The 19,309-nt window shown below is 54.4% G+C and overlaps 6 protein-coding genes across 6 annotated transcripts; 3 read left to right on the plus strand and 3 right to left on the minus strand.

Annotated features, from left to right (window-relative positions):
• Nucleotides 1–338: 338 nt before the first annotated feature.
• On the plus strand, nucleotides 339–1,397 carry CONPUDRAFT_57904 (uncharacterized protein; the record flags this gene model as incomplete). Its single annotated transcript, XM_007770890.1, has 3 exons — nucleotides 339–748; nucleotides 805–1,028; nucleotides 1,102–1,397. The coding sequence occupies 3 exons, from the start codon at nucleotides 339–341 to the stop codon at nucleotides 1,395–1,397; spliced, it is 930 nt and encodes a 309-aa protein (XP_007769080.1).
• A 2,549-nt stretch (nucleotides 1,398–3,946) lies between these two features.
• CONPUDRAFT_73361 (uncharacterized protein) lies at nucleotides 3,947–5,408 on the plus strand (the record flags this gene model as incomplete). The annotated part of the gene is made up of 9 exons (XM_007770893.1): nucleotides 3,947–3,967; nucleotides 4,023–4,051; nucleotides 4,125–4,135; nucleotides 4,306–4,307; nucleotides 4,421–4,439; nucleotides 4,470–4,502; nucleotides 4,759–4,996; nucleotides 5,047–5,107; nucleotides 5,211–5,408. The coding sequence occupies 9 exons, from the start codon at nucleotides 3,947–3,949 to the stop codon at nucleotides 5,406–5,408; spliced, it is 612 nt and encodes a 203-aa protein (XP_007769083.1).
• A 558-nt stretch (nucleotides 5,409–5,966) lies between these two features.
• CONPUDRAFT_105131 (3-carboxy-cis,cis-mucoante lactonizing enzyme) lies at nucleotides 5,967–7,537 on the plus strand. Its single transcript, XM_007771001.1, has 3 exons — nucleotides 5,967–6,538; nucleotides 6,625–6,925; nucleotides 7,000–7,537. The coding sequence occupies exons 1-3, from the start codon at nucleotides 6,239–6,241 to the stop codon at nucleotides 7,470–7,472; spliced, it is 1,074 nt and encodes a 357-aa protein (XP_007769191.1). The 5' UTR covers nucleotides 5,967–6,238; the 3' UTR covers nucleotides 7,473–7,537.
• A 376-nt stretch (nucleotides 7,538–7,913) lies between these two features.
• CONPUDRAFT_154227 (phosphoglycerate mutase-like protein) lies at nucleotides 7,914–10,188 on the minus strand (the record flags this gene model as incomplete). Its single annotated transcript, XM_007771002.1, has 10 exons — nucleotides 7,914–7,961; nucleotides 8,103–8,372; nucleotides 8,455–8,624; nucleotides 8,686–8,850; nucleotides 8,925–9,072; nucleotides 9,134–9,139; nucleotides 9,214–9,342; nucleotides 9,409–9,729; nucleotides 9,824–10,035; nucleotides 10,092–10,188. The coding sequence occupies 10 exons, from the start codon at nucleotides 10,186–10,188 to the stop codon at nucleotides 7,914–7,916; spliced, it is 1,566 nt and encodes a 521-aa protein (XP_007769192.1).
• Nucleotides 10,189–11,698: 1,510 nt separating this feature from the next.
• CONPUDRAFT_57178 (alpha beta-hydrolase) lies at nucleotides 11,699–12,952 on the minus strand (the record flags this gene model as incomplete). Its single annotated transcript, XM_007770832.1, has 4 exons — nucleotides 11,699–12,034; nucleotides 12,112–12,431; nucleotides 12,503–12,636; nucleotides 12,720–12,952. 4 exons carry the CDS (start codon nucleotides 12,950–12,952, stop codon nucleotides 11,699–11,701), a joined length of 1,023 nt encoding a protein of 340 aa, XP_007769022.1.
• Nucleotides 12,953–13,379: 427 nt separating this feature from the next.
• CONPUDRAFT_105137 (glycoside hydrolase family 5 protein) lies at nucleotides 13,380–16,447 on the minus strand. The gene is made up of 7 exons (XM_007771003.1): nucleotides 16,037–16,447; nucleotides 15,789–15,891; nucleotides 15,465–15,627; nucleotides 15,258–15,376; nucleotides 15,102–15,187; nucleotides 14,338–15,035; nucleotides 13,380–14,167 (listed from the first exon to the last, which is right to left on the minus strand). The coding sequence occupies exons 1-7, from the start codon at nucleotides 16,260–16,262 to the stop codon at nucleotides 13,637–13,639; spliced, it is 1,926 nt and encodes a 641-aa protein (XP_007769193.1). The 5' UTR covers nucleotides 16,263–16,447; the 3' UTR covers nucleotides 13,380–13,636.
• Nucleotides 16,448–19,309: the final 2,862 nt, after the last annotated feature.

The raw sequence follows: 19,309 nt of genomic DNA on the forward strand, positions 1-19,309 counted from the left end.
ACCGCCTCTGAGGCCTTCTTACGTGATATAAAAACTGGGCAACGGTATTTCTGAAGGTTCACAGACGTCATTTGAAGCGGAGTCGGCAAGCACTGACAGGCACTGACCAGGTACCCCGGCTCGGTGTCGCTCGGTGTCGATCGAGGGGTGGCAGCTACAGTCAGACACCATGGTTGGTGACACCAACCGTGCCACTGAACCGAATCCACCATGCGTACCCCTGTTCGATCCCACCAAAGGCATAAAGCTTGCGTCTTCTAGACCCTGTTTTTTTCTGCGGTTTGAGCTCACCTCCCTCAATCTCAAGTTATCCGCCTCCCTCAGCTCCGATCCAAAACATGTCATGGACGCCTGTTGCACTCCCAGCTCCTGCTCCGAACCAAGCGTACTTGGATGTCTCAGCTCTCGACGGTGGACGTCTCGCTTGCCCCGCTTGGATGATCCTCAGCGGCGTCCCCATGACCTCGAGCGAGCGTCTCGAGGTGCCGTCCCTCGGTTTCCTCCTGTCCCATTCTGCATCTGGGAAGAAGGTCGTGTACGCCCTCGGCATGCCCAGACTCGAGGACCTCTCCACACTGCCAGGGTTCGAGACCTTCGCCCACATATATCTCGGAGACGAGGGCAAAGTAAGCCCGCTTCGGCTGTTCACCTTCGAAAGTGATGGGTGTGTCCATGATTCGCTCAAGAAGGGAGGAGTGCAGCCAGAGGAGGTGGACGTGGTCGTCATCAGTCACCTGCACTGGGATCAGTAAGTTTGCCTTTTCTCCTCTGGCATTCGCAGTAACAGGTACTGGCTATCCTTAGCGTTGGAGACGCCCGCCCGTTCACCGAGGCTGAGTTCATTCTTGGTTCGGGAGCCAAGGGTATCACGAATGGAGAGGACCCACAGACACAGAGTCCCGTTGTTATTCATGTCTCTGCGCCTGCCAAGCGGACGCGCTTCATTGAGAATTGGGAAACCTCCATCGGCGGCTTAAAGGCGCACGACTTCTTCGGGGACGGGAGCGTGCACGTCCTCGATACCACAGGTGCGCTTAGTTCGCTGCATCTCATTTGACTCGCTCAAATGGTGGCTCACTGGTCGAAAATCTTGTGACGCAGGTCATCTTGGGGGCCATATCGCGTTCCTAGCTCGCACATCTCTTGACGGATCCTGGATCCTTCTCGTAGGCGACACCGTGCACCACATGAGCATCCTGCACGGCGAGTGCGACTTCGCGTGCCATGATAATGGCCACGGGGGCGTATTATGCATGCACAGAGACCCTGAGATGGCTCGTGACACTATCAGGAAGCTCAAGGCATTAGTGGATATGCCAAGGGCCCAACTGCAGATCGCGAACGTCAACGCTGATGAGGGATTTTACCTCCCTGTAAAATTTGCTCCCGTTACGTAGGTTACTAGGCCGACATGATTCAAGTTCACAAAGCTGTTTTATCGCCTATGGAACCTGTTAATAAACTTCTGGCTGTCCTTTTTGGCTGTTCCCCCTCCGGGAGACAGGTGCGTTGGCAGGCATTGTGACATGGCCCCTCTTCTGGCACAGCCTCGGACACATTGTATTGGCCCACACGAAATCTTGTGTACATAACAGATTCAGGACCACAGCACAGAGATAGCACAGGCGCGCATACCGCAAGACGAGTCCATGGAGCACTGCCTACCCACAGATTCACTTGCATAGGAAAGGTCCAACGCATGGGAATCCATGGGGTCACAATTTGCGTTGGGATCAGTCAAGCCTTTCTGCGTGTCTTGTTCACAACCGTGTAACCATAGGGTTAGTTTTTATTCATTGTCTCAATCTCAGCGACTTTTAAAAGCGGTTATTGTTCGTTTGTGACGGCAACCCCAATCACGCGTGCACATATCGTGTTTGTTGCATTTTGTTTCGTGTGGTCAATGCTTGGCCACAAGCGCTGGACAAACCCTTGATTTTCAATATTGGAGACGATGCAAAGGCAAAGCTAGGCTACCCTCATTGCCTCCATGCGAATGTGGGCTTCTGCAACCGTCCGTTTGATCGATGTGATGCAGAAGGGCATTGTCCAACATTTTCGTGACATAGTGTGGGACAAGAGTCAGAGGAAAATGCCAGGAAATGCCACACGTCACAATACGAATCATAGGTACTAATGATTCGATAGATAGATATATCATCCGCATATGAGAACTACAGAGATTTATAATCACAATCCTCAGCATCATCTTTGGGTATCGTTAATAGTCAGAAGTGCTCAATAACGTCGAATCAAGAGTCATCTTCTGGTGTCATTCTCTTTTCTTATCTCACAATTGTCTAGTGACCGTGCAGGGCATTGTAGTAGTCCGATCATGCATCGCCAATGCGTATGATCACCTCCGTGGAAATATAACCCGATGGCCGTGGAGTGGGCTGCAAAAATACAGCGCCTTCGTGCTCTAATGCGATACGTGACCCTACTTAACTGTCGCAAACTTAAATTGATTTGCAGAGCTAACTTGATTCTGGTCTCAAAAAAATGTACCCTTACAGCCTCTTGGCCATACTCGGAAGGCATCTTATCATCCATCTTCATGTATCCTAGTAGTGCCTTCCTCGAGCAATATGATGTATTCTCAGTGATGCCATGTTGGGTGCACCGCCAGGGCCTTGTTCGGGTTATGTACATATATAAAGCGTGTAATCTTGGCGTGCGTGTACAGTATCCTTTGCGGAATATCCTCACAGCCTACACATCAGAGCTCATGCCAGTCATTTACAACTCTCCAGAATGGATACCTGTTGCCCTGCATAACGAGACTATTCGCTACATATCGGGTACGTGAAAAACGTCATACTTGCGTGTGGTGACACATGACGGGGGAATATACTGATTCACCATCATCATTTGGAATTGTTCTAGTGTCAGGGCCCGCTTTGGTAGTCTATCACCGGAATTTCGACGTTAAAATCAGCCGCTAGTACGTTGATGCGTACACAAATCGATATCCATCCACAAGTTGGTATTCATATACACGCATGTATGTGTACCCAGCTATCTATATATTCAGGTATACAACCATATGTAAATGCCTGATGAGCGTCCTCTCGTTGTTTGAGTCCTTTTCCACTTTCAGAGTGAAGAAAACAAGGTGTTTCCAGACTATTTTGACAGAAAAAAGAGACTCCCGATTGTATTGAACCATCGACCTCGCAAAGTATCAATGGAATTCGAGCTGGCAACATAACCACTGCACCACGGTATTGGTGGAGAATACCTTACTTGATGGTATATGATTATTAGGAAAGGACTTAGTACAAATTTCACGAAGTGACTGAAGGGATGTATGGCAAAGTCGGCCAGAAGTCCAACGCTGAGCGGTTATATACAATTTTAGCCGCCTAATCTTCACAGCCATTTGGTGTACTATGTAAAGCATTGCTAATGGTAATTGAGTAGGAAACTCGCCTATGAGGCCACGAGTTCGACCCCAAGCTTGATTTTTGTTTTAGCAGTCCTTGGATCGCTCTCACAATACATATTCCATTGCGATGCAGCTAACGTATGCAGCGGCTAGTAGGTTGATCTTTTGCAGACTATCCATAACGTACTAGCCGGTGGTCCGTGTATATATATACACATTTTTTTCAGCTTGTACGTTGATTTTTTAACATAAAAATCAACGTAGTCGTGGCTGATTTTAATGTCGAAAGTCCGGTGCTATGACTATAGTAAGGCTTCATTAGGCTTCATCTCTTCTCAATTTGCTTGACTCATGTGATTAATTCTAGTTATCCACTTGGGTCAAGAGGTATGGTTGTTATAGAAAAAAAAACAGTCACTGCTCACAATCGTATTAATGGTGGACCTCAGATTGACTTGATTTGGGTAAGCACGTTTGCCTACTCTTTCAGCCAAGTTGACTAAGGGCATCGCATCCCGAATTTTGTCACATTCTTCTCAGAAATCCAAATGGTCATGGATGACTTGCAGCTACGTTTATGTAGGTCAATACCCGGTCACATATTGTCTCTCATTGTGTTTTTTTTGCGGCATAGCTTCGCTATGGGGGGTTATTGTTTGCTTTGTATGTTATCACATTGAGTTGCATATAATTGGCATATAATCGAACAACTGAGCTGAAACTTCCTATCTTCCAGGGGTAGCCTCTGTGAGTTACGATGCTGTCAATATTCTGGAATGTACTGACGAATTGACTCTAGCTATAAATATGCCATTTCTTATGCCCGACGATGTAAGCAGCAGACTCCGCATCAAGTCTATATATATGATCGCCTTATAATAATTAACGATCATTACTGATGCTCTTTTTAAATACAGCCGTAAGTTTATGAAAGGTCCCTTTGTTATAAAGCGGAACTCAACTAGGGGCTAACACCTCGTGCTCTCCATAAGCTGTAAGTGATAATTCTGTACCAATGATTCTCTAAGGTAGATTGAACATTCGTGTGAAGGTACGATATTGAATCTGCTACTCTACGTAGCTCTCCAAATCAGTCTAGTAGTTGTCCTCCAGGGTGCGTTAATACCTGTTTGGCTCCTTATAATGTCCGCCATGGCTAGCTGATTGTGATTCTAGGAGTAATGACGGCGCGTGTTTGTGCGCTGTACGAAAATTCTACAAGAGTTGTTATATTTCTTTCCGCAAGCTTTACCTTGGTCCAAGGGGCGACCATTGCATTGAATGTACTGGACTACGTAGGACAACATGGTTACACTTGTGGGTGCCATGATCAATACTCTATGCTCCCGTTTCACACATCAAACGTTCAGTCGAAGAGGCCATCGTGTTAGGAACTCCAGGCTGTTTCACATTTGCACCAATATCACCTTACTCGTGGCCAGATCCGCTCAATGTTGCACTCTCCTTGGCGTATGAAGTCACCTTGATTGTGATGGTCATTTACCGTTCCTATTGGCAACTAAGAGACCATCAAAAGCATAGTGCTCTATTGGGTGTCAAGTCTATAACAAGTTTAATCTCTAGGCATGGGTTGCTATATTTTCTTTTGTGAGTTTATGTACATTAATCTCTCTGTTCTTATCTGACGGCTTATGCAGCATGATCTTATACGGCATTTCGGACACCATCAATGTGGCACGCCTGAATAGTTCCCCTTTGGTGAGAGAAATTATGTTCTTCTTAATACCGAATAGCCTTCTATTGATTCAGTCACACTAACGCTTATTTTGTGTTTATTCTGAAGGGTGGTTTAATTGTTCAGGGATTATCTTCGACTACGGAGAGTATGGTTACCAGTATGTTGGGGCCATGGTTCATCATTTCTATACGCGAGCCAGATGTTATAAGGCAAGGGTCGGATTCTGGTCTCTCTAGAGATGCAATGAGCTCTGTTGCCTTCAGAAGGTCATCTGACACACCGGGGTATGAAGGAGCTGGAATTCAAGAGATGCACGAGTAATTCTGTCGACGTTCTGATAAAAAAAATAGATTAAATTAAATACGATGCTATCGCCATAAGCTTTGAGTGTTCTAAACGCGGTAATATATCATAGAGCCTCCAATCAGTCGTATAAGTAGTCACCATGGGACTGATTTTGCGCTGTAAGGTTAGCACTGTAGCCTCAATATATATGGGAGATCACGACAAGCAACGCGTCTCTATTCAAGCATTCCCGTGGTTACTCTGTCATAAATGGAGCAAAGCACAGCCAGTAAGGCACATGCGTATCTGGCGCAAAGCAGCTGCATCGCTTCTTGTTGGTATGTCCTGCATCTGGCGTTAGGATCACAGAATCTGAGAAAACCCACCAAAAGACCACACGGCTCGTATCGCTGTCCCGTTGCAGCGTCTACTGAGAGTCTGCTCAAGCGTAAAATTGGCGAGCTTCTGCCTAACTCATGGTTGACAGTGGATATAATAGCAGCTATCTCAAATCGACCCGCAAGAAACATGTTTCTGGCGGAAAGAGACACGACGGAACATATCGACCTCTACCGCAACGTCTGTGTTACAAGAGGAAGAGCGTGGGAGCCGAAACACGTCATAAACCCCTATCTTGACACAACGCTTCGGACAAACATCGGAGTGGATATGAACCTCGGTCGCCCATCGGTGCTCTGCCGGCAAGAGACTCAGATAGTAACTCTGGGGCGCGCAGAGATAGGCTCATCTATAACGATCCTCTGCTTTTCTCATCGCCCACCCCAGGAATTGACCGGGGGCGCTTCTTGGCTTCTATCATCCGCACTATCATACGACGACTTTAACACCGTTGAGGTTCCAACGCCATGGCACCATACACAATCCTCGTCGGCTCGTACGCCGAGTCGCTCTACGTTCTCGAGTTCGACCCGTCTGCGAAGACGCTCAAGCTCAACCAATCGCTCAAAGTCGGCTACCACCCCTCATGGATCACCGTGCACCCCACGGACAAGTCGCTCATCTACACCGCGCTCGAGCAGAAGGACGGGGAGGTCATCGTGCTCAAGTACGCGGAAGGCACGTTGACGGAGCTGCAGCGGGCTCCCAGTGGTGGAAGGGACCCGTGCACTGTGTTGGCGAGCGAGGGAGAGCTTATCGTTGGCAATGTACGTGCTCACATCTACGTTCAGTTCGCAGCCGATGCACCGGCCTACTTTACTCATAGTGACGCTAATTGCGTATCATGACCTAGTACACGGAGGGCAATGTCTCCTTCACACCCCTCTCAACCTCTGAGCCCTACCTTTCGCCCGAGAAGATGTACACTGTGGTGATGCCGCACGTTGAACAACCTGGCCTGGTCGCAGATCGCCAGGAGTCGTCACACCCGCACCAAGTCGTCTTCACATCCGACGAGAGCGAGATCCTCGTCCCTGATCTTGGGGCCGACAAGACATACCGCTTGAGGCGGGGTGAGGATGGTCAGTGGGCGCTTTCCGACGAGAGTTTCTCGTACGAGGCGGGCTCCGGGCCTCGCCATCTCGTCCTCTCAGGTTCGTTTCTCGCCCTGCCAAACACTCATCTCGCTACCTCGCTAATCTCACACCCTACCTCGTAAATCCCCCAGGCACCGAGCTCTTCACCCTCCTCGAGCTCTCCTCCCACCTCTCCGCCATCGACTTCCCCACCGGCACCCTCATCGGCGTCGCATCCACCCTCGACCCCCCGCCCGCGCGCGACGCCCTCCTCGCCGGGCCCGCAGGCCCGCGCCTCGCCGCCGAGCTGCTCATCGCGAACCAGCTCGGCGGGCAATGGAAGTACCTGTACGCGTCGAACCGGAACGACCCCGCGCCCGCGGGCGACACCGTCGCGATCTTCTCGCTCGCCGAGCGCGGCGCGCCCATTCTCGCGAGCGAGGTGCGCACGGGGCAGAAGCACGTGCGCGGGATGATGTTTGGGGGCCCCGACGACCGGTACTTGGTGACGGGCGGGAAGGACGGGGGCGGGGTGAAGGTCTGGGAGCGGGTGAGTGGCGGGCGGGGGTTGAGGGAGCTGGCGAGTGTTGATGTGGAGAGTCCGACGAGTTTTTTGTGGATGTAAGCGTACCATGGACTAGTGAGGCGATTTGTATGATTAGCGAATTTATGGACTAGCATTGAGGATGCATGGACTGAGTGTTGTTTCGGTTCAAGCTTGCATTATGCTTTTGGGGCGGCACCAGGCGTCATGCATTTCGTCGAGGTCATATAACATAAAGTCATAACAAGACTATAGACATTAACCCAAGAAATGGGGCGGATGGAAGGTCCGTCAGCAATGCAAGAAGGAGACAATTAAACGTGTATGAAAAGTTCAGGGTTATGCAAGAACCAAGAAGTCAAGAAATCAAGAAATTCAACAAGAAATATATCTTCAAGAAAGCGCGTTCTCAAGAATAAGTTCTACACCACATGAAACACCACCAAATCCGTGTATGCGTCGTCCACGTCCAAGCCCGAGCTCATGCAGCGGCCACTCGAGTCTTCTTCAAGTCTTCGGAGTTCATGCAGAGAACTGCTGACGGTGCTTCTCCGAAACCATCGGCGTAACCTGCTCACAAAAAAACAAACCATAAGCATCCCATCCCCCGCTCGTCGCCACATCACCAAAACACAAAACGGGGCTGACATGATGATGATGTCTCCTCTGCTCCATCGAGCCATAGCTAACCAAAGGAGCACTAGCGCTCACCTCGTCGCCGTGCAGACGGACGGCGCCCTGTCCCTGCCCCTGCCCCTGTTGGTGCTGGTGCGCCTGGGTGGCGCGGCGCGCGCGGAAGAAGCGGCCGAACATGACGAGCCCGGCGAAGCACACGAGCGCGAAGAGCCCGCTCAGCGCGGTGCGCGATGTGCTAGCCGGTGCGCCCCCCGCGGCGGGGAACGCGGTGTCGAGGAGCTCGGAGGAGAAGCGCGAGGCGCCGCACGCGGAGGCCCACTGTTTGTTGCTCGAGATGGCGTAGTTCTGCAGAGGCGGGCGGTGGGTCAGTGAGGATACTTGATATCGGGAAGGAGGAAGTGAAGGGGAGCAGAAAGGAGTTACGCACCTCGATGCGGTAGATGAACTCGGTGAGCGGGATGTCGGCCTTGTGCCCGAGAACGTGGTAGGGCTCGAAGTCGCCGGACGAGCCGTTCTTGAACTGGAAGCGGAGGAAATCGCGCGTGTCGGGCGCGGGGCCGCGGCGGAGCTCGATGGCGAGCGCGGAGGCGGGGTTGGCTGCATTCGTGACTTTGGTTAAGAGACGGAGAGAGGGAGAGATACCGAGGAAAAGACGCACGGATGCTAGCGAGGAGCGGGTCCTCTCTGTTCATCTCGGTCAGGTGGAAGAGCGAGATGAGCGGCTGGTAGGACGTCTCGATGAGGAAGAACTTGAGCGGGTCGTCGTTGAATGCGATGCGCTCGAGCGCGGAGATGAGCGACGAGAGGATGGCGCGGCCAGCGACTAGTGTCAACCAACCAGCAGTCAGTTCACGCTGTAATTCGCACGCGAGGATGAAGGGCGGGAGGACTACGCACTGTTGCCGATTCCTCCGGGGTCCTTGTCAGAGAAGACGGCGTTTTCGTGGAAGTTGGCCCAGCCGCGGGCCTGCTCGATGAGCGTGGGCGGGAGGCGGTACGCGTATGTCTTGTTGTAGGTGAGCTCAGTGTTCATGTAGTCGAAGAGCTATACAAGGAAGGTGGTCAGTCATTCCAGGCTCAGAAAACAGCTGTAAGAGTCGCCTTACGTTCCACTATAAATCAGATCCATCACCGGGAATGCTAGTCAGAAAGAAGGGAGGAGAAGCGCGAGAGCACGAATACGCACGGCATTCTCGAGGGCGGTAACACGACCGAAGACGTAGTCCTTGACGAAGCCGAAAAAGCCCTTAGCGTTGCCAGCAGCCTCCTTGAACTCGCCCGAGCCATACACCTTCGCAACATGCTTCTCAAAGTTCTACAAACCACCGTCAGCCAGCCACCCTTTCCACCACCCCCTGCCCACACCCATTCTGGCACTCACAGGACAGTCCAACCACGGCTCGAGACTCTTATCGCTCTCCGGCTGAATCGTCTCCACCGGCACATACTGGTACCCGCCGAGCGGCGACGTCACCACCGTCTCGTTCGCGAGCTCGATCGTGTTGCGCGTGTTCGGCGGGAACAGGCCCTGCAGCACCGCCGTCGCGCTGTCGAACACGACCGCGCCCTCGCCGCCGCCCTTGACGTGCACGTGCACCTCGTGCGTGTCCATGACGTCCGTGCTCATTCCGGCGACGTACGAGGGCGACGAGGGCGTGAAGTATTCCTGGCGCAGGGCCGCGCCGAGGTTGTAGGACTCGGCCTGGGGTGGGACGTGAGCGGGGTGAGAAGGTGGGGGTGGGGTGGGGAGTGTGGGGATGCGGGAATGCGAGGGGTGAGATGGAAGGGAGACGTACCACACCGAGGGGCGTCGAGATCGTGAAGGCGGGCTGGTAGGTGTACGGGTCCTGGTAGAACTCCGTGCGAGCGCCGTTGGTCGCGATGACGAGGACACCGAGTACATCAGTCATGTCTTTAATCGTCAAGTGTGTTGAAACTTGTTGATGATGGAGGTGTTGGTTCAGAGACGAGTAGGAAGATGCTTCCCTAGAAGTGTTCTGGTCCCGACCTGGGAGTCGGCTGTACGCATTATATACTCACATGCAAAGTATACAACGAGCCAACCAGGTTGGCCGTTCAAGCTAGGCGGAGGCATGCCGGGCACATGTTTTCCCCGATGCACGACCTCGTTGGAGAGAGCGGGAGACAGGTCAACAGACATGAAGGGCGAGAAATGGACGAGAAGACATCGACTGGGGCCTGTCCCTCGCACGTTGGCACTGTCAGTATCACATTAGCTGGAGATGAGTGGTCCCCATGCGGAGCGCCATCGTGCTGGAAGGTGCTGCCAAAGTTCTTTGTGTCAGGTTTTTGCTTGGCTTTCGGTCCTGCTTGAGCATGGGACGATGTTCGAAGCTTAAGCTGGGTCGTCAAGTGACACAACGCGGTGTTTTACGGATATAGAGAGTGAGACGGTGCGACGAAACAAGAGGCCTTAGAAGAGAGTCGGTCCGGAGAAAGTGATCTCCCCAAGGCTGTTCAGGCGTCAGTTTGACGTTAATGAATTGGACGGAGAGCGTAAAGAAGGCCGCGCCGTTTTCATACAATGCCATTGTGACTATTAAACTTGTTCTTGTCTTCGCCTTCTTTACGTTCGTTCGCCGACGGATATGTGAGACGAAGACTCCAAACCAAAGAATACAACGGAGCAAACCAAGCGAGTAAGACTTTGCGGCGGACTGCATTCGCTGCACAGAGACGCAAGACTGGGTTGCCGAGGACGTTTCAGGGGGAAAAGGCATGTGAAAAGTCTATCAATCGCAAGACTACCACGACGAGGCCACGAGGAAAACGTTCGCTCCAGTAGGACTAGAATGACGGTCTGGATGATGGCCGTCCTGACCCAGAGCATGTTTGACAGACCCCGGACTTTACGGCACCCAGACCACGCTGCTTTCTGAGCTTTTACATCAAGGCCAGTGTTTCCATGTAGCGTGAGGTAGGTGTGCTAGCTCTTGAACTTCTGAGGAGGATGGAAGTTGAAAGGAAAAGAGCGCACATGGCCCACGCAAAACAGGCACTTCCTTATTCGTACAGGCCCCTGACAGGTCATTAAAAGAAGGAGACCAGTATGTGTGTCGCCCATCGTACGTCTCCTGGGCCCACCGGTCACGACGAGCAGCGAACGGCCGACTATGGCGTTGCTGCTGGATCCGTAGGTGTGCACCACACGTGTCTGATGTTACCCATGAGCTGCCAACTTAGAACTCTGATGCTTGCACCACTTGGGTTCTGCATCACGTACGGACTCCATGAGGCCATAACCCGCCGAGGTTCGCGAAGCCCCTTGATATCCGTCGACTGCGCACTTCCCTGGCCATTACCGTATCATGGCCCGCGGACATCACTCCAACGGGTGCGGGAGAAACGATGGAGCGTGCTAGAGAAGGTTGTCTTGGGAAACGGCAATGGAGGGGCAGGTAATATCCCGTGTTGACAAACGCGTCAACCTATGCTGCAATTCGACAACCTCATTTAGCAGCCCGGAAGGCTACTGGTGGGTAGCTCCAGATCGTTATGCAGAAAGCGCAGAGCGTTAGCCTCATCATCTAAGTATTCGGATCAGAGACGACGGTCGCACGCATACTACCATACTTGCCTAGTGTACATCATCACCTCTACCCAAAAGCAGAGCACACATTACCGCTTGCTTAGCCTCACCTCCCAGCGCCTCACAGCTTACTCTTCCCCGCCCCCACTTCGCCCTCGTCAAAGAACTCCTCGAAAACACCGAGCCATATCTCCGGGGTAAAGTACTCGACCCAATTATGCCCGAACGTAGCACTCGGGACCGTCCCCCTCCGCACGCGCTGGCCCCTCCACTCGAGCTCGCCCCCCTCGCCGGGCACAGACACACGCAGCGCACGCGCGTGCGGGATGAGCGCGAGAAAGTCGCCCTGGTTCGTCGGGGGCACGATCTGGTCCGCCGCGCCGCTGAAGGCGAGCACGCGCGTCGAGCGCGGGATGCGGGCGTGTAGATTCGCGGAGGTGAAGTCGAAGTTGCTCGTCTGCGCGTTCGCACAGGGCGCAGTTATGGATTATTAGTCAACATAGCGCACATGGAAATGCACGAGGATCGACGCACCGACCGCCGCTGCTGGAATATCACAGGGAACGGCCGTCCCTTGAGCCCTCTCGCGACGAGCTCGTCGATACGCTTCTCGTTCGCAGGGTCGTCCCAGAACGCGTCGTCAAAGTCGGCGTACATGCTCGCGCGCACGAGGAAGGCGCGCTGCTCCTGCGTGAGCTTGCTTAGCGGCTTCGGCGGGAACTTGACGCCGAACTTCTCGTTGCGGATCGGCCGGGGCAGGGACGCGGCGAAGACGACGTGCGAGACGGTGAACGGGAGCGGGGTGGGCTGCGTGGGGTGGTAGGGTAGGAAGAGGAGCTGCTGGGCGACGATACCTGCGCGACGTCGGGTGCTTGTTAGTATCTTTGCGAGTACGCGGAGTGTGCAAGGGACTGTGACCACGCACCGCCCATAGAATGTGAAATAATCGCAATCTTCTTCCACCCCACCGTCTCAAGCACAGCGAGCAAATCCCGCGCAAGCACCTCAATCGTAAACTTGTCAACGCCATCCGGCGGAATCGTCGAGTCGCCCATCCCCCTATCACCATTAAGACCAAGCAAAGCAAAGCACATCAATATCATCAACTACCCGCAACGCGAGCTGAACGCACACAGACACACCTATGATCCACCAACAACACCGGCCTGCTCCTCGCGAGCAACACAGCGACCCTATCAAAATCATGCCTGCACGACGTCATCCCTCCCACAAACACCACCGGCGTCTTCGCGCGCGAGCCGTCCTGCAGCTCCGCGCCGAGAATGTCGAACGCGATACGTGTGCCGTCGGGGCGCTGCACGCTCTGGAAGGGCCCAAAGAGGCCGTTCTGCTGGATGGGGCTGTTTCCCTTCATGTTGGACATAGCGGGTGGGTGGCGGGTGGGGTGGATGCGGGGATTGCAGAGGTAGGCATGATAAGTAAATGGATGCGTTCTTAGTCCTACCGCGCCAGTCGCTGTGTGAGTCGGAGTCGCGGGTGGACCAAAGCCGGCTTCAAAATCACACTTGAATTCGACTCTGAAAGTCTACGATGACGTCGTATATTCGGCTCTGAATCTGCGAGAACTTGGTTCGCAGCCCCATCCTCCAGCCGATAAACCTTGATGATCAGTCAGTTTGATCGCCGACACGTCTACATCTATGGTTGCCACAACAAACAGCATCTACACATAGAAAACATAGAAAACTATCAAACGTGCAAAGGCATCGTCCAGCCAATCCATGGGTATGTAACAAAGAAGATGGTAAGGTATGCAAAGTGAAGGTAATAGGTCTGTATGCAGGAAAATGGGGAAAGCGATAAAATTGTGCAACAAAGTTCGTGAATGCCCTGTAAGTCAGAAAAAGAACGAAAACACTATTAGCAAGAAACGAGAACGAAGGAAAACATCGAGCTCGTGAAGGATCCATCCGTATGGTATATCACCCATCTCCGTGTCCGCGTCAGATGAGAAAAGCAGGAAATCAAGACAGGGCCAGAGTCAACGAGCCCCAGGAGCCACTAGACTCAGAGACGGATCAAAAGCCCGAGCACCGAATCACCGCCCTCTCCTCTCTGCAGGCGGCGGCGTCACCCGCGCCCTCCTCGCGCCCGCACCGCCCTCGCCCGCACCCGTACACAACGCAGTCGGCATCGTCGCGCTGTTCGCGTCCCACGCGTCCCACGTATAACTGCACCCCGCCACCTCCGTCGGCGCGAGCCCCGTATCGCTGCTATCGTACCAGCTCCCGCCGTCCGTCCGCAGACTCGTCGGCGCAGGGAGCGAGGGCACCGCGCTCGTGCTCGTGTACGTCGGGAGCAGACTCTGCACCGCGCCGAGCGTGAGCCCGTTGATCGACGACGGCGGGTACTGTCCGAAGGAGGACACGGAGGAGGGCGCGATGGTGCCTGCGCCAGAGCCGCCGGTTTGCCAGGGAGCGAAGGTGCCGTTGAAGATGGGCCCGGAGACGCCGAGCGATGCGCAGGTGCCGATGGCGGTGCGCGGGTCTTTGGGCATCCAGCCTTGGGCGAGGCCGAGTTGGTAGGACCATTGTGGGGACTCGATGGCGCCAGATTGGGAGGGGCCGATCTGCGTAGACGAGCAAGGGTTAGTTCAGCGGATCACGGAGATGGGGGTAGAGTTGGATGAACGCCGGAGTATGCGTGCTCCGGAACACTCGGGCGAGCGAAACGAGTACGCGTCGATCTCGCCACCAAACCAACAGGGAAAAAAACACAGGGAGATAAACCACAGCTCACCTTCCACGTCCAGAAGAAATAATCCCCTAGCGCATCCATACTCGCGAGCGTATACTCCATAAACCCCGCCTTCATACTCTGATTCCAGCTCTGCCAATCCACAAAAAGCTCACACTCCCCGCTCGTCGTCGTATCGACCCCCGTGCCCACCAAAAACAGCCCACACTCATTATACCCATTCGAAAACTCGCCCGCAATCGTAACCCCAAACCCCGCCCTGCTCTCATTCATCCCCGCCGCCCACGCACTGCACGCCGTCTGCGGCCACGTCCCGCCCGCCTGCACGCCCACCCCCTCACTCGTCGCGAGCGGCGCATCGTTCGGCGCCCCGTCAAACGCAAAATACGGATGCGTATCCAAAATAACGCGATCGCTCCCCTGCAGAAACCCCGTCCAGTTCGCGGTGCCCACGAACCCGTCGTGGATCGCGATGTACGCGCCGTGGCCCTCCCCGTATCCCGTGATGCCGCGCACCATGTCGTGCGCGCGCAGGTAGAACGTCGTGAGCTGGTCTTTGCCGATCGTCTGGAGAAGCGCCTCGTTCACGATGCTGAACACGGGCACGACGGGCTGCCATTCGGGCTGGGAGATGAATTCGGCGATGATGCGGATGTAGTCGAGCGTGCGTTCGGCGTTGGCGAGGCCCATGACGCCGTTGAGGAAGTTGACGGTGCCTAGTTTGCCAGAGTGGTTGTAGCCTGTTGGATCGAACATATTAGTGAGCTGCTGCGTGAACGAGCTTGAAAATAGGGAAAGGAGCGCACCATTCTGCGACCCAGGGATGGTATGCAGATCGAGGTCGACCCGCAGACCATACTTGCGCGCCCACTGGAGCACACGCAGGATGTACCTTGTATCATACGTCAACACCACAACTCCAGAAACTCGAGCGTTCGATGTGCGCGGAAACCAACACTCACGGCCAGCACACCTTCTCAAGGAACGGCTCAAAATCCCACTTCTCAATCGCCCAGAACGGAATCGGCACCCGTATCCAGTTCAGCCCGGCACCAGCAATCTCCGCGATGTCTTGCTCGGTCTACCAAACCAAACCAAAACCACCAATCAGCCCCTGGCCACGCTTCCCCAAACCAGCCTTACGAAGGGCGAAGGAGGAGGAGACGCACAATGAACGTGTTATAGTGGTCCTCGAGCTGGCTCAGCCCCCCGCTCGCCGTGTCCTGCGCCATGAGCGTGCTGAGTGTCCATTCGTCGACGGAGCCGTTGTATTTCTGGAAGAGCGAAGGCACGATGAACGGCTCGAGGACGAACAGGCCGCCGAGGTTGACCCTGCGAGGGGACAGGCGAGGAAAGTGCGTGAGTACGGTGAGCTGGTCGTGGTGATGGTGATGTCATGAAGCCAGGAAGGAAAGGGACGGATACATGGATGATGAATGCGGTGGTGTGACGAGGGACAGGAAGAAAGTGAAAGAACCAGAGTCGTGACGTACCCGTTGATCCTGTCCTTGCCCCACGTCCAGGACGTGTTCAGCGGGGGCGTCCACGAGTTGGGCTGCGCGTCGTTGTTGAACGGGTCAGTCGGATCTTCCACCCCTAATGTGATAACAAACTACAGTCAGCATTCGGCACTCGATTCCTCTAGCGCTCGTTGACAAAGATAACGCGCGTGGGCGGGTGTAGAGTGGACTGAGAGTGAAACACTGCAAAGACGCATCACCAGAGAAAAGAAGAAACTCACAGAACCCCCCAAACGAATTCTGATACGTGAAACTCGTCCCGTTCGCCATAACCACCACCGACCCGTCCCCGCCCGTCGTCGCGCCCACGGGCGACTCGGGGTTCACAGCTGCTGCTGCGTTCTTCTTGGGCTTGACGACTTTGAAGTACACCGGGACGACGATGACGATAACGAGCACCGCGAGCGCAAGGAGCGCGAGCAGCCAGCACACGGGCCGCTTAAACATGCTTCTTCTTCTCCATCTTCCCCCCTGCGCGTGCTTGTTCCCATCACGCGGCGAACTCGAGTCCGCAGCATAAGCGGCTGATGCGGCGGCAGCACCACCCTCCTCAGCCTTGGAAGGACTGTTATTCGCGTCCACCTGCGCCTTTTCCGTCTCGGTCAGGAGAGGCGCCGAGTTGTTCGTGGACGCGGAGGCGGATGGGAACGAGCTGCGCGGTGATGTGTCGAGGAGCGAGCCGCCTGGGGTCTGGCCCGTGGGGACCGCCCGTGCGAACGGGGCTGAGGGCGGCACGAGCGTCGGCTCCGCACCTCCTGCCGCTCCCAAGTTAGCCGCGGCGGCGGCCGTGGTGGAGTTGTGGTTATCAGACGTATCAGAAGCAGAGGAAGATGCGGGGGTGACATCCGAGTCTGGGCTTGGGGGCGCAGCGGCAGCAGGAGCAGGTGCGGCTTCAGCGCGAGGCTGGGGCTCTTCGGCTGCTGCAGAGTGGGTCTCAGTTTCCGCTGGCTCCTCGTTCGACGCGACGGGCGGCTGAGTTGGCGCCTTTGGCGATTGCGGCTGTTCAGTGTATTGCTGAGCTTGCGCCCAACCAGGCTCCATGCTATCCAGTTGCGGCACGGGGGTGTTGGGCGCAGTGGTGAACGGGTCCGCGCTGGTGGCGGCGCTGGCCCTGCTTGTTGGGCGGTCTGCAGGTGTCGACATCGTCTACCGTGATTCTGCAAGAAGAATACGCCTTAAGAGGATGGGAGCGAGTCGCCTTGAAGGCGGATGATGACGTCCGCTCTGACGGAGGTGGAAGGAAAGGAAAGGACGACACAAATGGCGTTGAGCGCGCGGTGGGGTGCGAAGGGAAAACGGTCAACTGAACCGGGCACGGGCCTTGGATCGACCAAGCCTAGGTCATGCTAAGCGTGGCCAAAACCCTCCGAGGTGCCATTTCCGCACCGACAGATACTGATAGGACCTGATCCAAAGTTGCGCGACGCTATATAGATCTGAGACAGCGTTATATTCTGGTAAGGCGAGGTCCTACTATGAGCAAGTGTGAGACCCAGACGCGTCATAAGACAATGTTAGCATCAGAGCAGTCTTTTTGTCCTTGCTTTTGTTTTCATTGAAGATGCAAGCAACGGAGAGAGGGCGGGGACCTCGGGAGGACAAAGGTGGTGCCAAATTGGTATGACGTCACGAAACTTCGGAAAATGCCGCCAACGTCAACGACGTCACGACGCAACTGATTTCACCTGCCGCCAGCCTATCACTGATTCCGCCTCTCTATTGGACGACCGCCCGCTGTAACCAAGAGCAAGAGCAATCCGAAGTCACTTGGATCGCGGATATGACATGTCTCTTCTATCTTACTGACCTTTCCGACTGGAACTCTATCATCGTTAAGCAACCGCTCTCAGCATCATAGCCGCTAATAATTGTACTACTTTTATTATCCAATTAATCGTCCATGCCATATTAGCTTCTACAAGCCTCCATTTATTAGCAAACAGCTTCATAAACCGCTACTGTAACTAAAATATTGTCCGTCTCAACACGCATCTGCCTTCCTGGACATTAAAATGGCACTTCATTCATTCATTCATTCAAACCACCTCCTTGCTCATACCGGCCATTCCAACTCAGTACCACCCATATCTCGCAATACGGGCCATCTCTTTTCCTCAAGCACGACAGGGCCCATCATCATGGCGTCAACGTCCTGACCACGCTTGCTGCCCCGTCTTCATATCTGCGACGACGCCTGCTCTTTTCCTTTTCATTTTAAAAGAGGGCTATCACTTCTCCCTTGTTCGCTACCGCCCCATCGCATTTGTAGATCCCACAAGGGTCCAACTAGTTGCCGTCGCAAGTACCCCGCCGGCGGTTCTCATGCGCCCATCGACGAGCGAGCCAAAACAGCTCTTTCAAGCCCAGCAGGTTGGCCTCTCACCTTCTCATCTTATCCCGTCCCTCGTCTTTCATATCTCGTCTGATCGGGGTTAGCCCAACCCCACCCATCTACCCACCCAGCCAATCTATCGGACCACAAGCCATCTTCTAGCGGCTGCTCTACCTGCTCCTGGGATACGGCTTGGGAACCCGCGTCGTCCGTCCCTGACACCCCATACAAACACGAAAAACCAACTCGGCATGCAGAGGCGCAAAAACAAGGTTGCAGCGCCGGGCCCTTACGCCCGCCCATAGGCTAACGTGCTTAGCGCTCCACACTCGCGCGTGTTGTCCACGCACGTTCTCCTCACGTTTCTGTGCTGCCACTCTCGTTTCTGCAGCGACGGCGTTCTCAAGGTGTGTCCTCGTGTCTCCTGCGGTGTCCTGGGACCTGCGGGGCCGAGCGATATCACCACCCCGTCGAGCGGCCCGGTAACGTTCTCGCGCGCACACACCTCGTCCCCCCGCCCCCGCTTTTCTGCCTTTTTGGCCAGGTGTCGCGGACAACGTAAGTATGTTCTCGTGACGCTCTCGACTTGGAGGCTGGCGTCGTGCTAAAGATAAAGATAAGCAAATGGTCACTGTGGCGCCTGTGCGCAAAAATACCGCACCGCCGCCTCCGGATCACACGCATGAATAGGGAAGGACGTAGCGTCGTGCAAACTGTAGGGCTTTACCAAGATGCCGACGATCAGTGCTCAGCGTTCAATACCCTCAGATTTCAGTCTTTATAAATTTAATCGCAGGGCCTGGGATGGCGTTTGGCGCGAGGCACGCGCGAGCGTGAGCCTGAAGCTTGCTGGCACACCCCGCGTAAAAAAGAACCACCGTCACACCCAGACACCGCTTCCCTGCCGCCAGTCATCTGTCCGGTTCTAGTTGATTATGGCTACCCACCTTCGACGTTCGTTCAGCGTTGGCAGTTGGTGCCAGAGCGAATTCGTATTCGGGTAGCGATCTGCGCATTGAGTTTGAGTTCGTGGGTGATGATGATGTGCGCACTCTTGGTTCCCGGCTAGATGATATCGTACCTCGCCAATCAGATCTCACAATCGCGATGCGCGCTGTATGATTTTTGGGTGATCTCAGGCGGTCGATTATATAAGGTGTTT

This window comes from Coniophora puteana, assembly GCF_000271625.1.
Source record: "Coniophora puteana RWD-64-598 SS2 unplaced genomic scaffold CONPUscaffold_7, whole genome shotgun sequence".
Lineage (NCBI taxonomy): Eukaryota > Fungi > Basidiomycota > Agaricomycetes > Boletales > Coniophoraceae > Coniophora > Coniophora puteana.